This window comes from Dunckerocampus dactyliophorus, chromosome 4 (assembly GCF_027744805.1).
Source record: "Dunckerocampus dactyliophorus isolate RoL2022-P2 chromosome 4, RoL_Ddac_1.1, whole genome shotgun sequence".
Classification (NCBI taxonomy): Eukaryota; Metazoa; Chordata; class Actinopteri; order Syngnathiformes; family Syngnathidae; genus Dunckerocampus; species Dunckerocampus dactyliophorus.
Genome location: NC_072822.1, coordinates 14,306,491 through 14,318,783, shown reverse-complemented (window position 1 = coordinate 14,318,783; position 12,293 = coordinate 14,306,491). Strand labels below are relative to the sequence as shown.

At 40.3% G+C, this 12,293-nt stretch overlaps 1 protein-coding gene across 3 annotated transcripts in view; it reads right to left on the bottom strand.

Moving 5' to 3' along the window:
- LOC129180182 (EGF-like repeat and discoidin I-like domain-containing protein 3) overlaps nucleotides 1-12,293 on the bottom strand; it is a 107,656-nt gene that overhangs the window by 5,199 nt on the left and 90,164 nt on the right. For all 3 annotated transcript variants that reach the window (XM_054774367.1, XM_054774368.1, XM_054774369.1), the window contains one exon: nucleotides 7,561-7,716. In XM_054774367.1, the coding sequence (XP_054630342.1) occupies nucleotides 7,561-7,716 (156 nt within the window). The remainder of the gene's footprint in view (nucleotides 1-7,560; nucleotides 7,717-12,293) is intronic.

The window sequence follows — 12,293 nt, the reverse complement described above, 5'->3', positions numbered from 1 at the left end:
AGCCAGCTATGGTCCAGAATTTAGTCAAAACAGATAAACATTGGCCTGAGCCTTGAAGAAGGAGAAGGAAAAGAATGTTTTGTTTATGTCAACAACTACAGTAGGTGTTATCAGGACGGCTAAGGAGCCGGCTCTCATCTGCTGGCGTCACAAGCTTTGTCAAGGAATCCAGGAGAAAGTTATTTTTGGAGAAACTGGTGCCAATGTTCTGAGCAAAACAAGTATAAAAATGAAAGATGGGACAATCAAGGGGAGCTCTTTTTAATTCGGCCAGAAGATCGGTACAGGTGAATGAAACGGGGTCCAGGGCTCTGTAAGCTGTTAAGATATCCTGTCTGACGTATTTTTCAATTATTATGCCTGACTTATTCTTCAGTACATTTAATTTGGTGTGAGAATCTTTTTTCCTTCTCATAACTGGAGATTAAACAGCACACGAGGGGGATGAAACTGGCTTAATTCATTTGCTAAAAGTGGTCCTTTTTCACCTTTATTACGTTAAGGAGAATTTCATCTCCAACAATCTTTACGTTTAGCTTTTGAAAAATAGGAGCAAAAATAAAAGTGATGCATTTACATTTGTGTTGAGTGTAGTATAAAGTCACTGCCACCTACTCTTTATTTGCATTTCACATATTCCTTTGGGTTTCCTTGCTTACTGTCAGTGTTGCTGTGTTTATGACTTAAAGAAATAAAATCATGTAAGAGCTGTACTCCTTCATTATTTTCCCATGTCTGATCAAAAAAATGTCTTTTCTCATTACAGATTCTTTTTCACCATGTTGCTCCTGCAGTGAAAGACGTTCTCACTAGTGTCTGTAAACAATGTTACTTCACACAAGCAGTATTTCCACCCCTTCTTTTGCTGTTAATTCAATTGCTTTGTGTCACTGTAGACTTAAATTGATTGGTATACTGTACGGTCACTGCTGGTGAATGATGACGGTGAGTTATACTGAGGCTGCATTTGCAGTTTAATGTGCATTATGAAATTTTCCTTATGCAGCCGCACATATGTCCACTGAGTATCTTTAATCAGCCTGAGGGAAGACAGAATTTTAATCCTTAATTGCAAACCAATTTGCAATCTCTCCGGGGATCTGCAATCTGGAATAATCAGGACTGGATGGGTGATTTAAATATAGACACAACAGTGCAACTTACTCCAGACCAACCCTGGAGCTGCTCTGCTCCCAACTATTGATTTTGGTGGCTGGTAGAGTCGTGGCTTCACATGATCAGGAGAGGACGCAAGTGTGCCTCTGGAAATGCGACATTGTCAATTATTTAAACCTCCTGCTCAGGTCAAAAGTCGAGGTCAGGCACATTTATCTGCTTGTTACCCTCATCATCATCCTTGAGAAACACTGGCAAATGTGTACACTGAAATATCGAGAAGTGGCACTTGGACTCCATCACAATAACTCTGCTAAAAATTCTTCACAAAAGTGATACTGTACTTTGTTTAATTATGAATTTTTATCCAAAACTGCAGTGTGGTAAAAGGATAGTTAGGAGGTGCCGTTGTATTCAGTGGATCCTCACATTCTGTTATCTTCTGACCTAGCTGGGAATAAAGGTCCCAATGGCTAATTAACCTTGTGTTACCTGAGTGGAACAGTATTACACATAAATCAATAACTTGGTCTTGATGGACTGCAACAAGTAAATATTGACACTCAGTGAAGTGCAGTGGTGCAAGAGTTTAGGGTTTGACAACCATTTAAGGATGTAGCCAAAAAACCAAGCCAATAATGGAACCTCCAAAGCTGAAAGCCCCAAAAGTCTAGACCAGACTTGGGGAAAAAAAGTCCACCACAACTTGAGTTCAAACCATTATCATGCATGCAATCAAACCAACCCTGTGACTTTACTTCAATGTACATTTAAAGGATTAACTGCTCCACACGTGTGTCTTGCACTTTTTTCTTGTTTTTTTTTAATGCTACCACAGGCATTTTGTACCGCGTATCCTGTTCAGGATCATGAGGAGCTGAAGCCTATCCCAGCTGACTTCAGGCGAAAGGCAGACTACACCCTGGTCTGGTCACCAGGCAGTCACAAGGCAGTGAACCAGAAATGGAAAGTATCTGTCTTTAAAATATATGATACACAAACACATGTTTTACAAATAATACTTAAAATACAAAATGTCACAGTACATATTGAAATTCATGTTGACAGTACCCAGCTGTTCTCGTCACGGATTACAGATTATGGATGAGCCGGATACTGAATTTTTGCTGAGTACGAGCATGAAACGAGTACAGCTTGTCATTATTCGTAATGAAGGGAAATCCTCATTGGGTAACTACTTATGTATTCACTCTTCACACTCTGTGATTGGCCAGTCATACAGAGCAACCACCCCTGCCTAGACAGATTCGCTACAGCCAGAGAGAGCCATGCCTCTCACTCTTTCACACACAAACACAATACAGACAGTGACGTTGTTATTTCACAAAAAATATCAGAGCCAAGTTAGACCGAGGTGGGATTGTCAGTGCTGTGTTCCTGGATCTCACTCAAGAAGCTATTTGACACTGCCAGTCATAAAATCTTGCTCACAAAATTATGTAGTTTTAAGCTTTCACCAGATGAGCCTTACGTCACTGAGTGCTCAGAATATGTCAGAGTCCAGTCTGTTAAATCAGTAGCCTTCCGGCTGTCCACCGGTCTTCCTTAAGGATCAAATTTAGGATCGTTGCTTTACATTAATGACCTCCCATCCATTGATGTTGATGTCTCTGCCCAAATGGATGGTGATGACACTGTAATTTACGCTCATGATAGTGATATCTCACAAGTGGTAGAGAAGCTCACTAACTCCATGGCTAATATCACAGCTTGGTTGAAGCAATCCTGCCTGCAGTTAAACACATCTAAAACAGTAGCAATGTTCTTATTTTAAGTGGATAGTTAATCTGAACTACTTTAAAAGATGTACACTCACTACTAGTTTACTTTGAGAAGATATTGTTGTGGAAATGACAATTACTATTGTAATCGGCCAAAACGTCATGATTGATTGATCACATTGTATCATCATGACAATGTATATTGTAAAATGCAAACAAGGTATGGACTCTGTACAGATACTAGTGCTAGTCAGCTGCCAACTGACAACATCTGTATTCTGACAGAGGCCTCTCTCTAAATCTCCATCTAACCGCCTGCAGCCGCTGCCACACAAGAGCTGAAGGTGGGAGCTGAGAAGAATACTTACAAGCGTCTAACACTATGCCCAAACCAAACACCCAGGCATCCACACACACACACACACACACACACACACAAACTGTGTATCCCTGTCAAGTCCAGTATTTTGGCGTGGCAGGAGGAGCCTCAGGAGCCCAGCAGTCAAATGTGTCCTGCGGCATTAATGGCAACTTGAGCTGTCTGAAGGGGGGGGGGGTACACCTTGAAGAATCACACTTGTGAAAAGTCCCCTGGCTCAGTGTCAGGACGAACTGATTGACATTCTCCACAGCCCCACTAAACAAACCTCTCCTCTAATGCAGAGTGCAAACTCGCCAGCTGACTGGTTGGTTGTCCTTGTTGTGATTTGAAGTATATTGTGAAAATAACAAGGGGGAGGTGGATTATGTGCTCCAAGAAATCACTGTTATCTGTTATCTTTTAAAATCTATGACGGCGGTATCAAAGCATATGGACGGGTGTCACAAGTGTATAGTTCTCCAAAAATGTCAGTGATAGTAGATATATATGTAGGTATATAAGAGATGTCCCCAACTGTTAGATGGATACAAAATACAGTATATCTGTCCATTACAGTCATCCCTGCAGTCGAGCTCACGTTCCATCCTTTCCTCACTCGTGAACAAGACCCTGAGGTACTTAAACCCCTCCACTTGGGGCAGGAACTCATCGCCAACCCTGAAACGGCACCCCACCCTTTTCCGTGCGAAAACCACAGACTCTGACTTGGAGGTGCTGATTCTTATCCCACCCGACTCACACTCGGCTACAAACCGATCCAGTGAGAGTTGAAGACCCCGGCCCAATGAAGCCATCATCTACAAAAACAGAGACCCAATCCTGCAGCCACCAAACCAGATACCCGCAACATGCTGAGCCTAGCAATTCTGTCCAATTCTCTGGAAAGGAGTCCGACTTTTTGCCATCAATGTGGACCAAGCTCTGAGACTGGTCATACAGGGAGTGAACCACCTGAATTAGGTGGTCCATTACCCCATACTCCCAGAGTGCTCCCCACAGGATTCCTCGAGAAACACGGTCAAATGCCTTCTCCACAAAACACATGTAGGCTGGTTGGGCAAACTCCCATGCACCCTCAAGGACCCTGCCAAGAGTGTAGAGTTAGTCCACAGTTCCACAACCAGAAAAAAAAACACACTGTTCGTCCTGTTTCCGAGATTCAACTATCCGGCAGGCCTCCTCTCTAGAACTCCTCAATACACCTGACAAGGAAGGCTGAGGACTGTGATCCCACAGTAGTTGGAACACACCCTCCCTGCCACCTTCTCAAAAAGGTGGACCACACCCAGGTCTACCAGCCCAGAGGCACTGCCCCAGATGTACACGCGATGCTGAGGAGTCGTGTCAACCAAGACACCGCCACAGCATCCAGTGCCTTAGAGCAGTGAATCTCAACTCGTGAGTCATGACCCCATTTTCAGTGGATCGCAGTGTCTTTGCCCAAAAAAATATTGTAATGACTTGATGTCCCTGAATGCACCTCGCGTCAGTGCTATTCATTTGCTATGCCACGACGTGGTGTGTACTATGTTTATGGGCAACTTGGTTAAGGTTGAGCGGGAGGTGACGGACATCAAGTGTGGACTTAATGTTCCACCTGTCCTACACACAGCAAGATAGCTACATATCTGCTGGAAAACAGCGCGGCAAAAGTTAAGGCTTACGTAATACATGGGAAAATTGCACTTTCAATGAAGACTACCAGGAAAGAATGATGGTATCTGGAGGTGTTTCATGCCCAGTTTGATCTATTGACACAGACAAATTGTCCTCCTACTATTGTTAAACTTACTGAGTGTTGCATCAGAGCAATTGGACTTGATTTTTCACTTATTGTTTCACTTCACATTCAGGTCATTGTGCTCTGCAAATGCTCTGATTCAATTCACCAGAAGATACCATGTATGCACATGTGTATGAAAAGCTTTACACTTTCTTTTCAAATAATTTCTGAATTTGTGGATAAAAACTTGATAAAAACTTGATTGTTGCTGAACTGATCATGAAACTTGTTTTGTGCTGTCACACCGTATTATTTTGCACTACCTCAAATTCAAACTATACTTTAATGTATTTTTATTAACGAGACAACTGGCTCAAAATTACAGTGCCAGCGCATAGCAAAAGCTCCTGTGTGTTACATTTGTGCACAGTTTACATGCTTAGAGCAGGAAGAGAGTGGGATATAATGCTTGTAACATGGGGCAACAAGGATTGCAAAACTTAATTTGATGAGCATATATAATGTTAATGATAATTATGGTGTGATAGTGTATTAATTATTACACATTCAGTGATTTTTATTGACTACAATGCCTAAAAAGTCAAACATCAAAGTAAATATGAAGTTGTCTTTGAATCATTTGGAGAAAGAGGCATGGCTTCGGGCTCTTTTGAAAGCTAACTATCTAAATTTGCATCCCCAAAAGTCACAATTTAATTGCTACTGACACTGACTAATAAAAGTTTGAACCGAGAAGAAGGATTTTTTTTATTTTTTTGGTTGCTTACATTTTTTTCTGAAAAATCTGCCTTGAAAATAACTAATTTATTGGTATGGACTGGAAAAGACAATGTGGTCATAGCTTGACTACTTACCTAATCAATGCCAATGGTAATTTAGTAATTTATACAGGTTTTTCTAAAGTTCCAAAAGTGTTCCATTTGGAGACCCTTGGTCACACTTGGTCAAAGTCTTCACTATGTCCATGCAAACACATCTTGAAGGCTTTCTGACACTTGATCTTGTTTTCAAGACAGCTTTGTCATGATTGACAAAACACCTACCACTCTATCAATGCAAACACCTTATAAACTATACATAAAAATCTATCAATATATTTGGCTGATCAATAGCATCATAGCATCATTTATAGGCAGACTGATTTAAACATTTGTTTGATTTTTAAACGTTTGTTCAGTTTGAAAAGGTCTTGATGATTCTCCTGATTTTCCATTGCCATGTCGTCACCGAACCACAAATAATCAGAGGAGGGAGTGCTTATCTGTCAGTAAGTGAGAAAAGTAAACAGTTCCACACTTGCAGTGTCTGAAAGACAAAGGTTTTTAGTTCTGGCTGCAGCCCTCCTCCTATCACCAGAGAGACTGCTGCAGCCCCGCACTGCCGCTGATGTTGAGCCCGATTGGAGGGGACATGTGTACTCTGCTGAAGGGCCGTAAACAAGATTTTCTCAACAGGACTGGCCAAGCCTGGTTGACACAACAGTCTTATCTGATGCTAAAGCAGACAGGCAATATGACATACTGGGCAAGCTCAGTTTGAGGCCCAGATAAGGAGATGCTAAAAGGAAACTCCGACAGAGTCCAGAGTGGACATTTTTGGTTTGCTTCACACTTCTGTTCTTCCTTCATTTTTTTTCTGTTAATGCATTAGTTTTATCTGAGATGTCCCCAGCCTTAATGTTGTGATACAGTATATTAGTATAATTCAAAACATCATCGTACACAGTACAGTCATCCTTCGTTTATCGTGGTTAATTGGTTCCAGACCTCACCGTGATAAGTGAATTTCCATGAAGCAGGATTCCTTATTTATAAATTGAGTATTTTCACAATTATAGCAGTTTACAACCTTATAAATACGGTTTTGAACATTATTAGAGCTGTCTAGACATGAACACTTACACTCATAATACCCAATATAGTAGACATAACGAGTGTAAATAAGCCATTTAAGACATAAAAAACATGTGTGATGCTGTAAATGTGTTCCGGTGCTAAGGGAGCTGAGTGGGGTTCGGGCAGCATGTGATGTTGGGGTCCAGTGTTCAGTTTTAGCTTGGCATGGGTTACAGACACAAGTAGCTACTAAGATTATTGTGCCTGTTGTGAGACAATTCAAACCTGCAATAAAAGCCTGTCAAGTATGGTGCTTGTTTGTCACATCAAACATTATAGTAACATTACTGGCTCCGAGTGACCAATGTAGGATCCTGAATATCATCGCAACGTCTTTGAATGCATCTTCTGAATGCCTTATATTTGTATTTTAGCTAATTTAACCATTTTTATGTTTGAAAATGATTAATATAGGCCAAAAATAGGTCAAATTTGGTTAACAATTTTTTTTTTACACATGCACATTATTTGATTAACAATATGTCGTATTCAGCCATGAAGCGGCATGATTTATGAATTCATATATTTTTAAAAAACAGCGATAGAGTGAAGCCGTGAAATTTGAAGTGGGCAGGGATTACTGTATTCTTGAGGATACATTTAAAATTCCATCATGTTTTTTTAAACATATGTGTGCATTATGCACATGGTTGATGTTAAAGAAGGCTGAAGGCTACACACCTTGTCTTTTCTCTGCTTCTCATCTTGATAGACTTTCCACCGCTCTCCATCGTTACTGTATGCCAGTTTGTATGAGCCAACAAACTGCACGTGGCCAAAGTCTTTAGCTCCCTGGGTGATTATACCTGTGATCTTGGTAGGTACCAGCAAATCCACCTACAAAAGACATAGAAAAAGAAATATGAAGTTTCCAAGTGAACCACAGTTAAACAGCTGACATGCAAAAATGTGATTCTTCTAAGCTTGTCAGCACTTTTCTCCTTTTCATGCAATGAGAGAATTAATTTGAATAGAGACACCATTGCAAGACGTCCGTTTAAATATTTCCCAGATATTGAACAGCAAGAGCGTGTTCATAGGCTTCCCTAGGAATTCACATTACAGCTTCAAAGATGTAGACGTTTTCTTTTGGCTTCATTTTTAATAGGTTCCTACATGTTTCCAGTGATTAATACTGTATGTTACAGCGCTTGGGGCTTTGAAATATTTGTTACTTTTATTGACAGTTTATTTGTACACACCTCCTCTTAAAGTTTAAATTCATGTCAAATAAATTGTAACCTGAAATCGATAACAACAATAATATATTTTCAAAGACTACCCACTGCAGTGATGGCATGTAAAGTCCCTATTTTTCATTAAGAATAATGTAGACAAAAGATGATGTCACAAGGAGTTGAGCGAGAACAAGCAAAACAGAGGTGAGCGTGCAGATGCATTCCTTCTGCTGAATATACACAACAGTGAAGAAACATAGATCAAACTAATTGGCCTAGCCTACATAGCCTGTATGATGCTGCAATGACAAAACAAAATCTGACCCATGTGTTGATTACAAACAAAGCAAACCGTACGAATGCGCTACAAATGGCTCCACCTTCAGCTTTCAACACATTACTGAACACCGCAGTGACTTACATCATACTGCACTTTCATTTCCTGAAATAGCCTACAATCTGTGAAATATACACTACATTTTAAACTATGCAAAGCGCACACAATTTTCCTCACTGCTCAAGATACACTGCTGTCCACTCATGGCTGTAAGAAGGTTCTGCTGTGTGTGACTCAGTCTATGTGTCACATGCACACCTAGGCCCTGCCTACATCTGATATCAACATGTGACACATAATGATTCAATCAGTTCAGATGCCAACGGAGACCCTTGATCAATATTTTCAACACCTGTCCCTATAGATATACTCTATAATATGTCAATCCAACATCTTGATCGATTAATATACAATGGAACAATTCCAAGAGAAGTAACAATAATAATAATCATTTATTTTTAATGTCCTCATTTCCTCCTTTCAAGTTCTATCTAATCTTTCGGGAACAGATACTGTATCTGCATGTGAAATCAGCAAGCAGATGAGCGTCGAGGCAGATCTGACAGGCCCCGGCGTTGGAAGCACTTTGCAGCATCTCAACAATTAAATTGACAATGTAAACAACAATGCATTTCTCTGCATGCAGAGGAGGTTGGTGTGATCCGATTGAAAGCCGTCAGCCAAGAGGAATGTGGCCACGCATTCTAATACAGAGCTGTCCACTTGGTATCTGATCATGCAAGAAGCATGTTGATCTGTGCTCATCTGAACAGAATTAACAAGCTCAAAGCAAACTCTCGACTTTCATTCATGGAAAAATGTTCGTCTCTTGTGTGAGATGTTATATTCATGACAGTACAGCGATCCCTCGTTTATCGTGGTTAACTGGTTCCAGACCCGGCCGTGATAAATGCATTTCCACAAAGTCGTATTCCTTATTTATACATCAAATATTTTCGTAGACATTAAACATAAAAAAAAAATGCTCTCTTGTCCCTGTCTCTGTCTTTTTTTTGTCTCCCTCTTATCCCCGCACTCCCCCTCTGTTTTCTTTTCTCTTCTTCTCTGTCCCCTCCTGCTCCGGCCGCTCCAAATTTGCATAATAACATGCATGCAAAGTCAAATAAATTCCGTATAACAGGGGAAGTGTATATCATACTTCTCCCTGGCAGAGTAAATCTGTTGAGCGCTTGAGGGCATTTAGATCTACAATTCTATCTGCCTTAAAGGCTGGACAGGACAGGGGTAAAAAAAAAAAAAAGAAAAGAAATATTAAAAAAAAACTTGTTTATGACCTTTTCAATACAATTTTTAACATTATCAGAGTTCTCTAGACATGAAATAACACCTCTATAGTCACCTTTACACTTGTATCACCCAATACAGTAGACATAATACAAGTAAATAAGCCATTTAAGGCATAAATAAGACTTGTGCTTATGTGTGTTGTTATACTTGTGTTCCCCAAGGGAGCTGAGTAGCGGGTGGACAGGAAATTATGTCAGGGGTTCAGAGTTGAGTTTTATCTTAGCGTGGCAACCCTAATTAGGATAAGCAGCACAGAAAATGGATGGATGGATGAATGGATGGATGGATGGATGGATGGGTTACGGCAGCAACAGTAGCCCATGTTTTTATTAGGGATTATTAATAGGGATTATTGTGCCTGTTATGAGATTATTCAAAACTGCAATAAAAGCCTGTTGTTCCCAGTGATCAAGTCTGGCGTTTGTGTGCGTCCCTGAACATTACAGTAACATTACTGGCACTTAGTGACCAGTGCAGAATACACATATATTATATACTGTATATATATTAATTCATTTAGGCATTTTTATGCTTGAAAATGCCCAATTTACACAAACATATGTAAAACTTGCTTCAATATGCATTTTTTAAAAACTAATAATAAGCTGTATTCAACCACAAAACAGCATGATTTATATTTCTGAAAAGCCATGAAGCCATGATATTCCAACCACAAAGTGGCAAGGGATTGTCGTATAAAACATGGTTGCATCATGGTCTATACACGGTTGCATCCTGTGTTAATTATGCTTCATAAGGTTTGATCTCACCAGAGGAAGGTGCTCAAAAGACAACTTGCTTACAGTGCAGGTTGCTAAGGAATACGTTACCAAAGTTTCATCAAACATTACCTGTATATATAATATAATAATGCTCACTTCTGACACTGACACTGAAAAAATAGCTATTATATCACCAGATATCGGAAAATGCAGTAAAGTCCTATACCTCTCATAACAACAACCACCATAATAAATATATTGTTAAATTAATACCTCTTTAACAGTGTCAACCAAAATCAAAGGCGGAAGTTCTGATCCAACACTGCCAAGCTTGCCTGCACATGTCCTATGACTATAGACTGTGCATGTGTACCTAATGAAATGTTCCATCATCATAAACCCATAAACCATAAGACAATAGGGTAGGTAAAATAGGGCGGGTAAAAAAAGATTGTGGCTCATCAGTTTGGTTCTGTTCCAGCTGCACATGTTGAGCTGATGTACCAAAACAATCAAGTTTGCCATCCAAACAAAGGCATGCTTGAAGTGGAAGCTATAATTGTTGTCACAGGTAGTGGTCAGATAATCCAAACAGCTTTTGTAATGCAGGTGCTCACCACTTTGATGGACTAAACAAAATCCAGGTGCAAGATAAGCGCGTTAAACCAAGGCTGCTCCTCCCACCCCCCAGCCTCTGTTCTCTTCTCCACTCAGATGCTCTTTTAGCATCTGGTGCCAATCAATTACAAGATTCTCTCATGCATGGAAAAATTAAAAACTAAGATTCATGTGCTTCTTATCCGAGCTTGTAATTTCCTATACAATTCGTTGCACAAGCCAGAAGAGATCTTATTTGTATTGGCAGAAAGCAAAGGAGCAACATTTGTACACTTGAGCCGAACAAACGCTCATCCCCTCTCCTCATTAGCATGAGATTTGGTGGGCAAACTTTGTGTCCCTATTAGAAGTAGCTTTGCTGGTGCAGAATAAACAGATTAATGCAGCGAGGGCAGCCAGAGGAGGCCCACTTCTCCTATCTTATAAATACAGAGCATGCATGCATAGCATATTGCTGACAGTCCCCCTCCAGCTGTGCTGCTTTAACTGTATGTGGTGAGGCCTCATTTGGTCTTCCTAGCCTGCAGCAAATGTGTGTGTGTATGTGTGTGTCTGTGTGATGCATACTGTTTGGTGGGCAGTCTACTAAGTCGTAGTGCAAAGTTCAGAATTGTCTGCACACTAAAGTCACTGTAGCATGAAAAGGATGGTGTTACGGACCATCAACCCCACAAACAGGGCATCATTATTGCTTAAAACTGACAAGGGGTTGACAAGTTTACAGGTTTTGTCTAAACAGGCAATCTGGAGAACTTTGTCCTTCCATTTTCTATAAAGCTTATCTGGTTCAGCGTTGACTGAGGCCTACGACATATCCCAGTTGACATCCAAGCTACAGTCGATGACAGAGGTGAGACAAAGGATACACAAAGGGACAAAGGGAACACTTGAGGCCACATGCGTGCTGTTTTGGAAATATAAGCTTAGCAAAAACAATGAAAACCACATACAAACCTTATGTTGGAATAATCTACCAAGAAAGATATTTCACAACAACATTTGAGGTTTGAGTTGTCTGTCTCTCTGGTGAAATACAAAGTTGGAGACTACAGTCAAATCAGCCAAAATAGATTAGAGAAAAAGGTAATGAGTTGATTTTGTCTGATTTAGTACCATTGCAAACGGCCAGTGCTCCTCCTCTTGATGCACAACAAAGTCCAAATAATTTATTCACCTGGAAATCCGAGGTACCCTTAATAAGTAACTGTGGGTCTGAAGTTGTGACAGAAAGAACACGAGTTTTCTACAATA